General features: G+C 43.5%; 1 protein-coding gene across 3 annotated transcripts; it reads left to right on the forward strand.

The window, feature by feature from the left end:
- The first annotated feature begins 2642 nt into the window (after positions 1–2642).
- On the forward strand, positions 2643–14696 carry CEP43 (centrosomal protein 43). 3 transcript variants are annotated; one of them, XM_032972609.2, is made up of 14 exons: positions 2643–2945; positions 5016–5069; positions 5178–5232; positions 5372–5460; positions 5957–6094; positions 6246–6329; positions 7802–7867; positions 9172–9437; positions 10463–10513; positions 11415–11539; positions 11955–12023; positions 12134–12167; positions 12988–13087; positions 13853–14696. In XM_032972609.2, the coding sequence occupies exons 1-14, from the start codon at positions 2649–2651 to the stop codon at positions 13949–13951; spliced, it is 1527 nt and encodes a 508-aa protein (XP_032828500.1). In that variant the 5' UTR covers positions 2643–2648; the 3' UTR covers positions 13952–14696. The 3 variants fall into 3 exon arrangements, with proteins under 3 accessions (XP_032828500.1, XP_032828502.1, XP_032828501.1); XM_032972611.1 differs by lacking the exon at positions 7802–7867 and having other exon boundaries at positions 2644–2945; XM_032972610.2 differs by lacking the exon at positions 10463–10513 and having other exon boundaries at positions 2647–2945.
- The last annotated feature ends 103 nt before the right edge of the window (positions 14697–14799 follow it).

Raw genomic sequence — 14799 nt, forward strand, 5'->3', positions numbered from 1 at the left:
AGGATGGTATGTAGAGTGAGGGGCAGAAGAAGGAATGGCCGGGTGTTGATCATGACGAGTCGAGGTTTCCTGACGGTGGAGGCGATGCCTCCCAAGTTAGTCTCTTAGAAATCGATCGACTTTGCAACAAACGAGCGGAGACCCATTGCAGCATGGAAAAATGCAGTTCAACAGTGGACATTGCTATGCTACCCTCGGCTGATGTCATGCCACCCCCGCCCCCCCATAGAGGGCGCCGCGATTTGTGATGAATATCCAATTCGTTACGAAGCTCAGGGTAATTAATCAATGACGTCATCACGAATTATATTAAATCGGTGAGACGGGGGTGACGTTCAACATCGCGCGAATGACGTCACAATGAATAATTTAGCAGGCAAATCTTGACTTAAAGCTTTCGTGACTGCAGGAATTCATATTATTGGGTCTTTCGGTAAAGTCACGTAGATAGGTTCAAAGAAAATAACAAAAAACTACGACGTTTCGATCAGGAGAAAAAGTAATATATATAAAAAAAACTTTTTGTTAAAACACGCTTTAATTAAATGTACCGTACTAATGATGGCAGAACTCCACGACTCCAGAAGTGGCCCCGAAGCTTGCCACAACGTAACGGGACCGTGGGCAATGACAGCCAACGTCAGTGGACAATTAGACCCAAGCCGAAGCATAACATGTAAAAAATTATGTTTTAAAATATGTTTATTTTTATTTTTTATGATAGAATATAGTATTGTCATCAGTATGACATAAGTATACCAAGTTTGCTGTCGATACCACGTTGGGAAGTGGGTTAAAATTGAGTTACAAGATTTGAAGAGACAACGACATCAACAGACAGTGAGTTAAATAAAAGCGTGTAATAAAAAGATCGGGAAAGTTTCTGCAATGACGTCAAGCACAGGAACTTTGGTAAACAAAGAGACCACATCGAAACTAACGAGCAAATCACCTTGAGATAGTGAGATGTCCTTAATTAACGATGCCAAGTGAGCTGAGTTGAGTGTAGCTGAGGTGGTCTCAATGGTTGTAACGTATCAGAAATCGGGACAGTTTGTAGGTGGGTGAGTCAATGGTGCAGACGATAGGACGAAGGGGTGGGTGTCCCTTCTTTATGGATTTTTTGGTAAGCCATACAATCTGGGTGGTCTAGCAGCAGAGGGTTTTAAGGAAAACCGCTTGGTTGGTTCGATCAAAGATGTCGAATCGGTGATGACATTGTTGGTTTTCGTAACGAGGCGGTTGAATTTCGCAGTCACCCCTAAACACATCCCAGTTGATGATATCATTGCCCAGGTCGACGTAGCCCTAAATGGTTTGGGACACATTAGGGGCCGTCCATAAATGACGTCACGCATCTAGGGGGGGGGGGGGGTCAGACATTTGTGACGATGTGTGACGAGGGGGTTTGAAGCATGTTTTACTTTCAAAATGGAAATATGATATGTGACGTCATAGTTGAGGGGGGGGGGGTCTGACTTTTTGTGACGCCCTGTAACGAGGGGGGGGAATCGTCCAAAATCGCGTGACGTCATTTATGGACGGCCCCAAAGCTCAAAGGGCTCATCTTTACTGATGTTGCTAATAGGTGTCTTAGCGTTTTTGAGGATTGCAGCGATTTCCGATCTTGCCACGTCTGCAGTGATGTGTCCCAAACCCTTTCGGGCTACGTCGACCTGGGCAATTATATCATCAACTGGGATGTGTTTAGGGGTGACTGCGAAATTCAACCGCCTCGTTACGAAAACCAACAATATAATCACTGATTCGGCATCTTTGATCGAACCAACCAAGCGGTTTTCCTTAAAACCCTCTGCTGCTAGACCACCCAGATTGTATGGCTCTTTTTTTCTCCTGATAACGATTGCTTGTGTTGCGATCGAAACGTCGTAGTTTTTTTATTTTTGTTATTTTCTTTGAACCTAACTACGTCATTTTACCGAAAGACCCAATAATATAATTTAACAGGCAGTCATCGTCTCCAAAGCATACTATGCATGACGTCATAATGAATAATTCAACAAGCAGCCAGTCACCAAAGCATACTATAAACGACGTCATAGTGAATAGTTCCGCAAGCAGCAGTCACCAAAGCATACTATCATGACGTCATAATGAATAATTCAGCAAGCAGCCAGTCACCAACGCATACTATGCATGACGTCACAATGAATAATTCAGCAAGCAGCCAGTCACCAAAGCATACTATGTATGACGTCATAATGAATCATTCAGCAAGCAGCCAATCACCAAAGCATGCTATGCATGAGGTCATATTGAATAATTCAGCGAGCAGCCATAGCCCCTCAGAAAATTAAGCATTGCGTCATAAAGAATAATGCAGCGAGCAGCGATAGCCCCTCAGCAAATTACGCATGACCTCATAATTCAGCGAGCAGCCAGTCTCCAAAGCATATTATGCATGACGTCATAATGAATAATTTAACAGGCAGCCATAGCCTCCAAAGCATATTATGCTTGACGTCATAACAAATCATTTCGTGCTCAGCCATCGCCTCCAAAAAAACATATTGTACATGACGTCATAATAAATAATTCAGCAGAAAGCGATGTCATCGCACAGAATTATCGCAGGTTGTGGCGTCATCGCGAGGAATTCAGTGGGCAACGACGTCATTACGAACGGCATGAATATGAATTGCGTGGTTGACGTCACCGCGCGCTTAATCAATCAGCCGTTGGGGGCGAGTGCGGTCTGTTTGCTTGGTGGCGGTGGCAGTGAGAGCAAGAAAGTCCGCCGAGGAAGGAGGAAGGAAGGGAAGGGAAGGACGAGGAGAGGAGGAGGATTAAACGTCGTAAAACTGGCGGCGTCCGCGTCCTTCGAGCGTGCGGGAGCAGCAGACATGTCGGCCGAGGAGGACACGGAGCTTCGAGACCTGCTCGTCCAGACCCTCGAGGGAAACGGGGTCCTCAACAAAATCAAGGTGAGGCCCATAGACCAGCACCAACTTGGCCTTGTTGCCGTTGAGCGGCCGTGCGCATTCAATGTTGCGGCGGCAGTGGTCAATCCACTGCTGGATGACGGCCTTCATCCCCCTCCCCACCCCCCCACCGAAGCAGGATATAAGCAGGGCCGTGTGGGGAGGGTTGTGTTTGGCCATACTTCACCCTTCTAAGTGACTTTACCGAAAGAGACAAGAAATATGAGCGCGGGTTTTGTTAAGGCAACGGCAATAAGGAGGTACAGTACAGTACTGTCCTGTACACATTGCTCACAAGGCAGCCACGTAGCTGACTGAGGGTAACACAGAGTTATTAAAAATAGTCAATTTCAACCGTTTACGTACGTAAACATGTAATGTATTTTAATGTTGGCCTTGTGAACTAATGTTATGTGGTCAGGGCCTGTTCATTACTGTACAATAATAACCGCGAATGTGGTTGTTATTTTTTTACATTCATTGTTTGAGGTGTTGTTATTTATCACTTAATGCGATTGTTTATATCGGTGTTGAATGTGAAGGGGTATTTTTCGATTTAAAGCGTTCGTGACTGCAGGGATTCATTTAATAATCAATAAAAATTAAACAATAAATTGTGAGAATTTTATCGTTTAATTTTTTGTTATTTTATTATTTCCCTTCTGCGTGACTTTACCGAAAGAACCAAGAATGTGAAGGGGTATGTTGTGATCAACAAAGTACTGTACACGTACTGTACACGTATCGTACAGTATTTCCATACTCGACAAAGCCACATCGACCAGCGTGGTGAAGTATGGTCAAACGTAACGGCGTGAGGGCCTCATCCAGCAGTGGATTGACGACTGCACCACGTTGCACACTTGTACAATTGTCTGCAAGTTTAAGCGCAGTGGCAGTTATGGCATTCTTCTATTGTTACTGCATTACAAATAGGATCCACAAATATAATTTAATTTGTTTTAATTAAAATTTACATCTATTTTTTTTTACATCGCGTTTGCTTTGCTTACAGGCCCAGAAAGCTCAAAACGCCTTGTGGCCAGCAAAACCAGCACTGTTGAAATTGGAATGGATGGAGGCGTTATAATTTGTTTATATGAATTTTATTGAGTAGAGAGAAAAGAGATACTTTAATGGTATGCTTTATTTTAGCACGGGGTAAAAAAAAACCTGCTGTGCGATTAATGTTCCTATTTTGCGATGGTGACGATGCTTACATGACGATGGTCGTAGCTACTACAAACCGAGTTTAAATGAACGAGCGTGGTAAACTGTACAGTATTTTAAACACAGGTGCTCTTTAGTAGCACGATTGGACACTCCGCGTGTGAGGGAGGGTGTAGAATGTGTTTGTTTTCGTGTTGCACTTCTTGTTAAAACCACACTGAGATGTATTACAGCTTGACAGCCATTACTGTCGTGATGCCAATATACTGTGCTACATAGAGTAACACGTGCAGCCTCTTAGTAAATCCACTCCTGGATGAAGACTTGACCCCACGCAGTGGCCGGCCACGGGGATTATTTTACCATACTTCAACCACGGCCGGTCAGTGCGGGTTGGTGACAGTGCAGGGAGCATGTTGGTGCATAGAAGTGCAGTAGGCGTGTGGCAGTAGATGCTGCTGCACCGTCCGCTGCCTACAAATCAAATCATGATGGTCGCTCATCATCCAAGCACTTTCCAGGCACAGTGCTGCGTAGCTCGCCCATGTCTGCTGCGAGATGGGGTGTGTGTTCACAGGACACGAAGCCAAAAGTTTTGATGACTAACGCATGAGACTTATGATGAAACGGCAGCCAAAAGAGAGAAGGATCCTGGGAGCACATCCACTTTGGAAATGGAACCATGAGACCAGTTTATGTGCAGGGTGTAGATTTTGCCATAGTAGACCCATAAAGGATTATAATATTGGGAGGCCTTCACGCTCCAGTGGATAGTCCATGGCTGATGATACAAATTTTAATGAAGGTTTGATTTTTGGATAGCGTGTCTAGCACTCGTGTCCCAGAAGTGAAATATCGGCAGTGATGATGGTGATGTTCATTTGTTGTGATTTTTGTTTTTAGGCAGAACTTCGTGCTGCAGTATTTCTTGCATTAGAAGAGCAGGAGGCTGTACAGGTATCTGTTGCATTCATTATTCATGGCTGTTAAATCTTTCAAAGCTGTCTACGAATTACTGCTTGGGATTTTGTAATCGATGGTATTTTACTCCACTTTCTGCTTCAGAATAAAACACCCTTGGTGAATGAGCAACTGAAGAATTTCTTAAACTCAAAAGATGGTAAGTTGCTTCATCACGTCAACGTGGCATGCACTATTGTGAAGTAAAATGCTTCGTTTTTCATGACCACATTTCCAAACTTATGAGTGTTTATTGAATGCTTAAAATTGATTATGCGTCCTTTGACTGGTATGTGCAGGTCTTCTAATAGCCAGTCTCGTCACGGAGTTTTTACAGTTTTTTAACCTGGACTTCACTTTGGCTGTATTCACACCGGAGACGAACACGGTGAGGAAATGTTTCGCTCTGATCCAAAAGATGTATCCAGTCTCAGTGTGAGGTTATTCACTTTGTTGTGTTTGGGTGAGTTGACATTGCCCAGCAGTAGTGCGATTGTCACTTGTTGTAGACGTTGGCTGTTTGAGCCTATTGACCGTCTTAATTAATACTGCAGGTGTATTAACCAAGTATATGCGTCATCTGCTTCACATTGGAAGTAAAAAATCTCACGACGTTATACGAAAAATAATAGGCCATGTGTGTGGTGGTGGTGGTGGTGGTATGAATTTTAATACAATTTTTCAAAAATTACTTACCGTGGGAAACGACCATGGAGGAACATTTCTCCATACTGGCAGACGAATGCCCACTTTTAGGCGATTACTGCATTCACATTATACCACACAGAAACAGGTGCCACCACAGCGTGCCTCGAGATGTTCTGCACGGGAGGCGTGGTATAAGTAACAAGTGATTGATAATGATGATGATTTCTATGCTGCAGGCGATCGGTCTGGACGATAGAGGGGGACTGACTCAGAAGCTGGGCATCGTGGAAACAGACTCCACAAAGTCAGCACCGCTCTTGCTGGAGATTTTAAAGCGCTCAAGGGCCAGAGGCATCAGAAAAGGCTCCTTTGAGGTATGGATGTCCAGCGTAGACTTACTGGTTCAGGTTAAAACTGCCGGTTAAGGAGGTAACCCTTTTTAATGGAGAACCCATTCACCACATTTTTGGCTTTTGTTGAAAAATTTAAATCTCTCCTGAAATGCTGTGTTGATGTCGCACACAGGGCGAAAGTGATAATGCAGACAGTGTCCACTCCATGAGGAAACTGTCGGAGTCTCGGTCCATCAGTCCCCCTACCCCCAGCAAGGTGAGGCATTAATGGCTAAAGCGTACTGTGCACAAGTTACTCTTTGCCATTTGGGTTGTTTGATGATGGGTTTGTATTTCATTACTTAATGTTCACTATAGAGGCAGCATTATTAGATCTTTACCATGCATGGTAGTGGTACAGAAAGTAGTTATCTATTTATGGTTTAAAATTTATGTCTGCAGAACTGTGGTATGGTAAAGTCTCATTGAATGTTAGCTGCAATTTTAACGCAAACCCAGAAGATACTGGCAAAAAGGTCCCATAGATATAAATGCTCGACTCGAGCTATAAGATACTTGCATTGTCTTTGCACTGTTCACCTTTTGGCATTCTCTTGTGTAACACTGGTGAGATAAGGCCATAAAGATGGCTGTCTCTGGTGTAGGCTAATCCATTTCAAGGACAATGCATATATTGTTTGCATGTTTTTCCACAAGTATGTGCGGTTAATGCAGACTTTATGCACTGCAAAAAGTATCTATTTGGTGTTTGAACATCTAAACACCAGTTTTTTTTACCAGAAAGAGTAAAACCTATTATTTTTAATCATGACAGATTCAAACCTAATGTGACAGCCATTTCTGTGCCGCAAGTTTGGCTTTATCAAGTCGCCGACTAAATAGAAGAGGTAGTGAGTGAGCAGTGATTACCCACTGACTGTGCTACCAGGGTATCCAGTGGTCAGGCAGGCAGGGGACAGCTATCATCCCTGCAATACTTTTCTCCAGCATGCCTTCTTTGAACCATTAGAGACCACAGGGACAATATTGTATTACTGTAAAACTGACTGAAATGTGTCTTTCAATGTTTAAAACGTTTGTACGTCATATTCCCCCAATGTTATTCCGATCGTGCTATCGGCATCACGTCACGGAGCAGTACATCCCTTCATGTAAGATAATGGCCCACGGAAGTGGATATCACAGAACCACTGCTGACTTTCCTTCAAGTTACCTCTGGTTCATACAATAGAGGGCAGCACTTTCCCAACTGCTCTGCATATGAGAATAATGTTCGTTGCATGACAGTCAAACCGACATATTCATTCTTCGAGCTGGAATTAAGCCACATTAAGCGCAGAACCAAATATTAATATGATTGTTTTTCGTACAGTCTTTAGTGACTGGGCTGAAACCATCAACTCACTGCACTTGAAGAAGTATTGATCTCCACTGTGCCAGCTGACCTTCGAGTCATCCAACCACCTCTAAAACTTACACAAACTGACTTTACTTTGACCTGCCTTAATAGACAACTGCTGCTTCAAAATGGGAATTCTCTGGACATGGCATTGCACAATTGGATTTGTAGCAAGTTACTTTTGAAGCGAGCTACCGCTCACACGTACAGAGATATCGTGGAAGCCATCTCAACACGCTTTCTTTCTGCCTGTGTTTCCGAGCCTCTTGCGCCATACGCCCCTCTACCGGAGTCACCGCTTGCTGCGTGTGTGTCTCGTTTGCACTCAGATCCCTATTTACAAAGGCAGCTCTAAAGCTCCCAGAGTCAAAGAAGAGAGAGCAGGGCAGCGGAAGGTAAAACAAGGCCGCAGGCTGCCGGAGGAACCAGGTTCAGTGGGTTCATAATGTTTTGTCCAGGACCGTATCCAGCAGATGGGCCCCATCCTTTCAGCATGTACTGTCATCATACCGGCCACGCTTGCGATTACATAATGTATTGAAATACATGTGTAATGCAATAACTCATGGCAATGCCGTCAACAGGGTTTATTTTTAGTTTCCATTTACTAATTGAGTCACGTGGATAATATTAATAACGTGTTTGTGTATGGCATAGCTGCTCTGTTATGCAATGCGATCAGTCCTGGATGCAAACATTGCAATGAATGCTTATTTGTATAGCGCGAGTCCTCGAATGCGTTCAGTCTTTAGAGGAGAGTTCAACGTTAACTGTTACGTCCGTCCCTGTTTTCCCAATCTCACATACGTTCTGATGATGTTGGATTCCCCGATACTCTGGACTAACTCACTAGCACACGGTCTCGCAGTCCATACTGCATTTGCCTCCCTTCCAGCGTCTGCCATGAGTTTGTTTCGCAAAGGTGTGGTGTACACTGGTACCTTCCGCTGCTGCATGCCATTGCCTACGTCCCATTAACATGCACTAACAACCCTTTTTCTTCATTACACGGTGTTCCTAGTGCACGTCTGTCATGTTTGGGGGGTAATGTACGTTAAAAACCTACTTTTAACTTAACGGTTTTACTGGACTTTTTGTCTTTTAGTTGGTGTAAGAAAATCTAGGTGGTGATGTCGATTTACCAGGAGTAGAGGGTGAATTTTCATGAATTAATATAGCGATAATGTTTTGTGTTTTTTTTATTCCCCGATTTTATTTGAGCATTGACAAATTGGGGTTTCATGCTTGGATTTCAAATTGGATACACCACTCGGAGATTAATTGAGAATAGCGGATATAGTGTCAATGGGTGAACAGAAAATTCGTGGAAATAACTCTTTACATCAATGAATTTTTGTTTTCATAAATGGACAAGAAAGTAAAAAAAATCATTACACAAATGTAATACCTTACAAATGGCTGTAAAACGACAGTATTCCAAGAGCAAAAACCAAAAGTAAAGTTGTATCCACTGGAAAATGTCTAATCGACTACAGTGACAGTCACATTACCCCAAGCCTGAAAGCAAAGCAGGACAAAGAGGGCAGTACTCGTATGTATGTTGAATTTCTTTCGCACCCTACATTGCCAACCGTGCTAATCGGAGGTGCGGGGGAAGGACAACAAACTAAACACAACAAGCAGAGTGACAAACAGAGTGCGTTGTGCTTTTACCCGTCTGCTGCTACGGCTCATCAAGACCCCAGACGCGAGCCTGAGTGACGACTCCAGCTCTGACGGACACCGGAGCAAGGGCCCCGCCGTGCAGGCCGTCCCGGAGGTCAAAGCGACCTCGGCCGCTGGCAATGGCCTCCACGGAGGGCCCTCCGAGCAGCAGACCGAGCCTGTGGCGGCGAGGGCATCGGGTGGGGGGGACAAGCTGGGAGAGGAGGACGAGGATGGGGAGGAATACGGAGACTCTTTCTTTGATGACCTGTCTCCCAAGCCCGACAAAGTCTACGGAAGGTCAGGAGCCCTCGGATTTATATTTTAGCGCAGGTTTGGAATGACGCGTCAATTTTCTTGTCAACTGCCAAGCTCGAGGTACATGCACACGTTCATCTGCACGAGAATCAATTGTCTCGGATGCGCGCGCATGTGTGTGTGTGTGTACACAATGGGTTTACATCACCGCTGCAGCCACTAGACGTGTTGGTGTTCACCACAATGTAAAAAAAAAACATTCTTGACTTGAATCGCATCAGTTAATTAAACTGCAGGTGCCAAGATTCAATCAACACCCATAGCTGGCAGCACTTGATATATATTTATTTTCCCCTTCAAGCATGACCACATTCTGTTGAATTAGATGCTTTCACACCATCCCAACTCGTTATCGTGATTGGTGATATGTTTGTAAGTTATATTAAATCGTATCCACGAATGCGACTTTGTAGCTTAGGCTTGTTAAATAGTGTTACCACTCAGCATTCAAAAGACTCTTGTTTCTATTGTGAACAAGATTGGCTTTGCAATACTTGGTATAAGTTGGTGATTTGTAATGGGGTCTCTTAACATTTGTTGAGAAACACATTCCTGCGGAGGGAGCTGGTAGGAACGTTGGGTTGCTCGGTCAATGGCCAGGGTCAACGGCGGCACCACGTGGTGTATTCCGCAAATATGCCCGACTGTGAGGGCGGGCACAAGCCGGCGTGAGTAGGTTAAACGTTGAGTTTTATAAGGGCACCACGGTGTGACCAGCCCCTCCCCACCCAGCCCCACCCCTCCCACCCTCCCCACCGAGCCCCTCCCCACCCATTTTTGGATGCACGACGGACGGACACAATAATCCCCTGTGGGCTGGTGTAACCAGGAGGTTCCTACCAATAAAATATCGCTTGGCTGTTGGCGTTCCTTGCATGGCTTGCCTTTCCTGTTACGCACGCTGCACGATGTTTGAGTGGAATTTCCCTTCCACATCCACCACTCACCCGCCCATTCCATGTGCTCCTCTCACTTTCCTCGCACCCTCTGAAATCGGCACTCGACAGCGACACTGATGATGATGCACTTGATGATCATTTTGGCGAAGAAGCAAAGTGGTAAGCATCTGCCAGATATGTAATCGTCTAGCTAACTTGCCCTATTAGACGCTGTAATTACTGTACATTAATGTTGTCTAGTTGCCGTTTTTGTCTCATTTCATGCTTTGTATTGCTTACTTTATTCAGGCTATTTGGTGGGGCAACCAGTGCATGTGGATGTTTTTCTCTGGTTTGAGTGTATTCATTTTAAACAAAATGTAATGGAATGGCTTTACATTGCTGGGGGTAAACAGGAGGCATGTTATTAGCCGTATCTTTTTTTACTGAAGATAAAAAGATGAGTGAAGTAGTGTAAACAATGAGCAAATAAGATTAAGTATGTCCACTGGGTGTTTAACCTTACTATTATACCCGAGATTTTCCATTTTTGCTGGTGTTTATTTTGGTGCATAATAAAGTGGAGCTTTCTGATCAGCATCAAAATATTTTGCAGCCGTTTCTCACTCCATTGCTAGATGATGGCTTCCTCAAACCATATTGGTCATGGCGGTTGTTTGATACATTTCACCACACACAGGTCCGTGCCGATTGGTACTTCAGCACCAGTTCCGAAATCACTCGTCACTGATGTTAGCCTTAGCCGGGACCCCAACTCGGATAGATGAGCACATAGCACTCAGCACTGAACCATAGCTCCAGCTCCATATAGCCAGTTTATAATAATGCAAATAAGCAGATGTAATAGACATTCGAAAATTAATGGAGCCAGTAAATATATCCAATTAGTTTTTCATCAAAGTGGATTTCTGCTATGTATGTCGTTGAACTTCTTTCGCACCGTGCGTAACCGACCGTGCAAATCGGAGATTCAAAAATGTTACACGTCCAGCTGGCACAGGGACATCATGGGGTGAGTGAAAACAAATCGGTTGATGAGACATTTGTTTTGCTTCTGCAGGCTGCCTGGCCTTGGTAGGTCTTCTGACTCACCTTTACTGGAAGAAGACAAGAACAAGCAGGACTCTTCAGCTGATATCACGGCTACATCCCATGCTGCAGACTCCCCAGCTGATGACAAGAAAGGTGAAAGCCCCCGTCCCTCCTGTGGGTTGTCAGCAAATTGCTGAGTGGTACTGAGTAGAGGTTTTCAGTGTTAATATTTCATGTGACCTCAACCATCGTTTAGTGATTTGTCCTATTTGTGAGTTAAATGCTTTCACTGTGGGAGCCAGACATGATGATGCTCACATGTAATATAGACGCGGTGTTTGGTGGATAATAGATTTGAGACTCAAATCCACTGGGCTGCGAGATGACCATGAGAGGGCAGTACAGCAAGTGGGTGGTGGTAAGCCTATCTGTGAGGACTTTTGAAGTTGTCTCCTGATGAGTGTGTGTGTCTATTCTTCAATTTTCCTCCCATATGGGAAAATACTTCCGGAGTAAAATGGCATTGCTCGAGCTGAACTTTGCTGCTGTTCTGCTTTCCGTTTTCCAGACGAAAGCAAGAGTACCATCAAGGTGGAGACAAAAAACGGGAATTGCAAAGTTGGAAAGCGAGATCTGGGTATGTGTCCATTAAACATTCCTCTGTGAATTTGTTTTTTTTCGCATGTAACTTTGCTGTTAAATTACTGTATTTGAGTTGATGTTTTAATGGTATTTTTTCTGATGTAGGGAAAGATGAAGATTACGAAGATGATTTTCAGAGGTCAGTGGACATTTTTTGTCGTGTAATTTTAATAAGGTTTGCTTAGAAATGTAATTACGCTTTGAATAAGTTGTTAAATCTGCAAGGTTTCTTGACCGGATTAACCGTTAGTAACCACAACATTATCTGGGTGGTCATTATTCGGTAGCTTAATATGTATTTAACTGCTTTGCCTTCTATCTTCGGCGAAGCTGTCAACCTTGACCGATAAACACGTGCTAGGCATGTTAATATTTCCATAAAATGGTGATAAATCTTGACTTAAAGCTTTCGCAACTGCAGGAATTCATATTTTTTTGGGTCTTTCGGTAAAGCCACGTAGATAAAAATAATAAAAAATATCACGTTTCAATCGCAACACAAGCAATCGACGATTTGCTTGTGTTGCCATCGAAACGTCGTGATATTTGTGTTATTTTTTTCTATGTGGCTTTACCGAAAAACCCAAAGAATAAAAATGGTGATAGTCGTCAAGTAAATGGGTACGTTTAGTCAAGAAGAAAACAAGTTAAATTATTACGGTTTTATCCATTTGCTGCTGGCGGAAGGAGGTCTCTCCACTCGGAGTAGTTTTAACATGTCATCACGCTGGTCATACACCACTTGTCACTGATGTTAGCCACAGCCGGGTGTCCAATTCAGGTGGCCAGGTTCATTGTGTGGTGTGCGATAGCTGAGCTTCCACTCCACTCCAAACAACTGTCCTGTCAAGACGAATAAAATCGTAAACCACTTGTGTGTGGTGTGCTTACAAATTGTCTCTGATGTATGATGAAGTTTGGGCTGAAAAACTCTCATTGATATTCCTCGTTGCGTGCAGTGCGAGCCACAGGTCGGACCACACGAAGACGGAGGAGAGCATTGCCGAGGAGATAGACGACCTGTCAATCGAAGCAGAACCGTCCGACGCAAGTGCCAAGGTGAGCCTCTTGGCCAGAAAATGACCTCCCCATTCGTCACAAGCTGTGTCGGTTGCCATCCGTTAAGCAGTTATATGAAGACGCATCCAAAAAAATGCATAAACGTTCCTGGGGTGTCCATTTTCAGTTTGAAACTTTATTAATGATTCTAAAAAGTATAAAAGTTACAAACCTCAACTCAACATTATAGACCATATATTTTAAACCAACTATATAAATGCCATCACTATTGCATGCTGTGGCGGTGTGTTTACGTTCCTAAAGCTGCCAACTCGCGTATTATAGCCCGGGATACACGGCCGAGGTACGGGGCAGTGGTATAGCCCAGCAGTAGCGTGTTCGCTGCTTGTTGCAGAGGTTCGTGGTTCGAATCCAGTGGCCACCTTGATTAATACTGCAGGTGTAGCTTTAAAATAAGTCTGCTTCAAGCCGGCGTTTAAAGTTTCCGTGACATCATGCATGTCATCATGGTCCACATTTAATTACCCGCAAATGAGTGAATTTGCATTATACACAACAAGCTTTGTCTCCTGACTGAAAAAAAATATTGCAGGCTCCTGAAAAAATTGAGGGACTGATTGTGGGTCATGAAGCGCAACAACAGTATCTACAATAGCTGTTTAAAATATTATTTTTAGAAAACCTACTCTGGCTATTCGCTATCAATGTACATTGAGGTTTAACTGTTGATGCAAGTGATCCAACAGAATTAAGGGTCAATCTGTTGATGTGGTTTGTTGTGCTGCTGCCATGCATGCTCTCTAGGTGGAGGATGTGACCTTGGACAACACATTCTGCTCACAAAACAGTGACAAGGCCGATTATATGGAGGATGCAGAGCTGAGCTCCACAAGAGAAGGCTGATTATTACTCTGGGGTGGGGGGCGGTTTTTATAAGCACTACACATATATTTTTAAATCAATTACATGGAAGTCAGCTTTTGCCTCGAGTTAAAAAAGTACCAATCCAGACTTTGAAATAGCACCATGTTAAGTGTAGCCCATAAAGCGCGTGCTTAGATGGATTCCCTTGGTGTGGTGCGAGCTTGGATTGGCTTGGTTTTTTTACATTATATCAATGCAAGCGATCTCTTGTGATGTTTTATTAGCTATTTGTGGCCCTAAAATTCCTGCCCTTGCAGTCGTCACCAAAGACACGCACGTAAAAAAACACTGCATTAAAAAGTTACCCTTTGAATAGGAGATTGTTTTCTAATTTTTACTGAATCCCATGACTGGTGCACGCAAGCCTGCTCTTGAAAGTCATTAATACAAGGGCAGGACCATGCAACATTTGAATTAGCAAGCTATAGGTATGTAGATATTGGAGTGTTTGTAAATCTTCGTCCTTATTTCTTATTCACCCAGGCGGTCATTGTTCACATTCTGGTTGGTCTAGCGTTGCAGTCTCGTATGATGTTGGTGGTATCTGGCTTTGTTTGGAAAAATCACTAATGTACATACACTAACCCAGTCTTGAATAGGTGTGGTCAGCAACTATTTTGTTGTCAAAAGGTGTCAGTTTTATTTTTGTAAATCGTAATCTTGTGTTTGGATATTGTATGTGACTGAATGTAGTGGTGTTAAATAAACTTTTCTGAACAGTTAATCTTTTTTCTTGTGTCTGTTGTTGAATGCTTTCAGACCTGCTGCTTATGAACCTCGGGTTAAAACCCAAAGAAAATAAACTTAAGTTAAAGAGAAACATTTAA

The sequence above is a fragment of the Petromyzon marinus genome, chromosome 49 (genome assembly GCF_048934315.1).
Source record: "Petromyzon marinus isolate PM22_M1 ecotype Great Lakes invasive population chromosome 49, UKy_Petmar_22M1.pri1.0, whole genome shotgun sequence".
Lineage (NCBI taxonomy): Eukaryota > Metazoa > Chordata > Hyperoartia > Petromyzontiformes > Petromyzontidae > Petromyzon > Petromyzon marinus.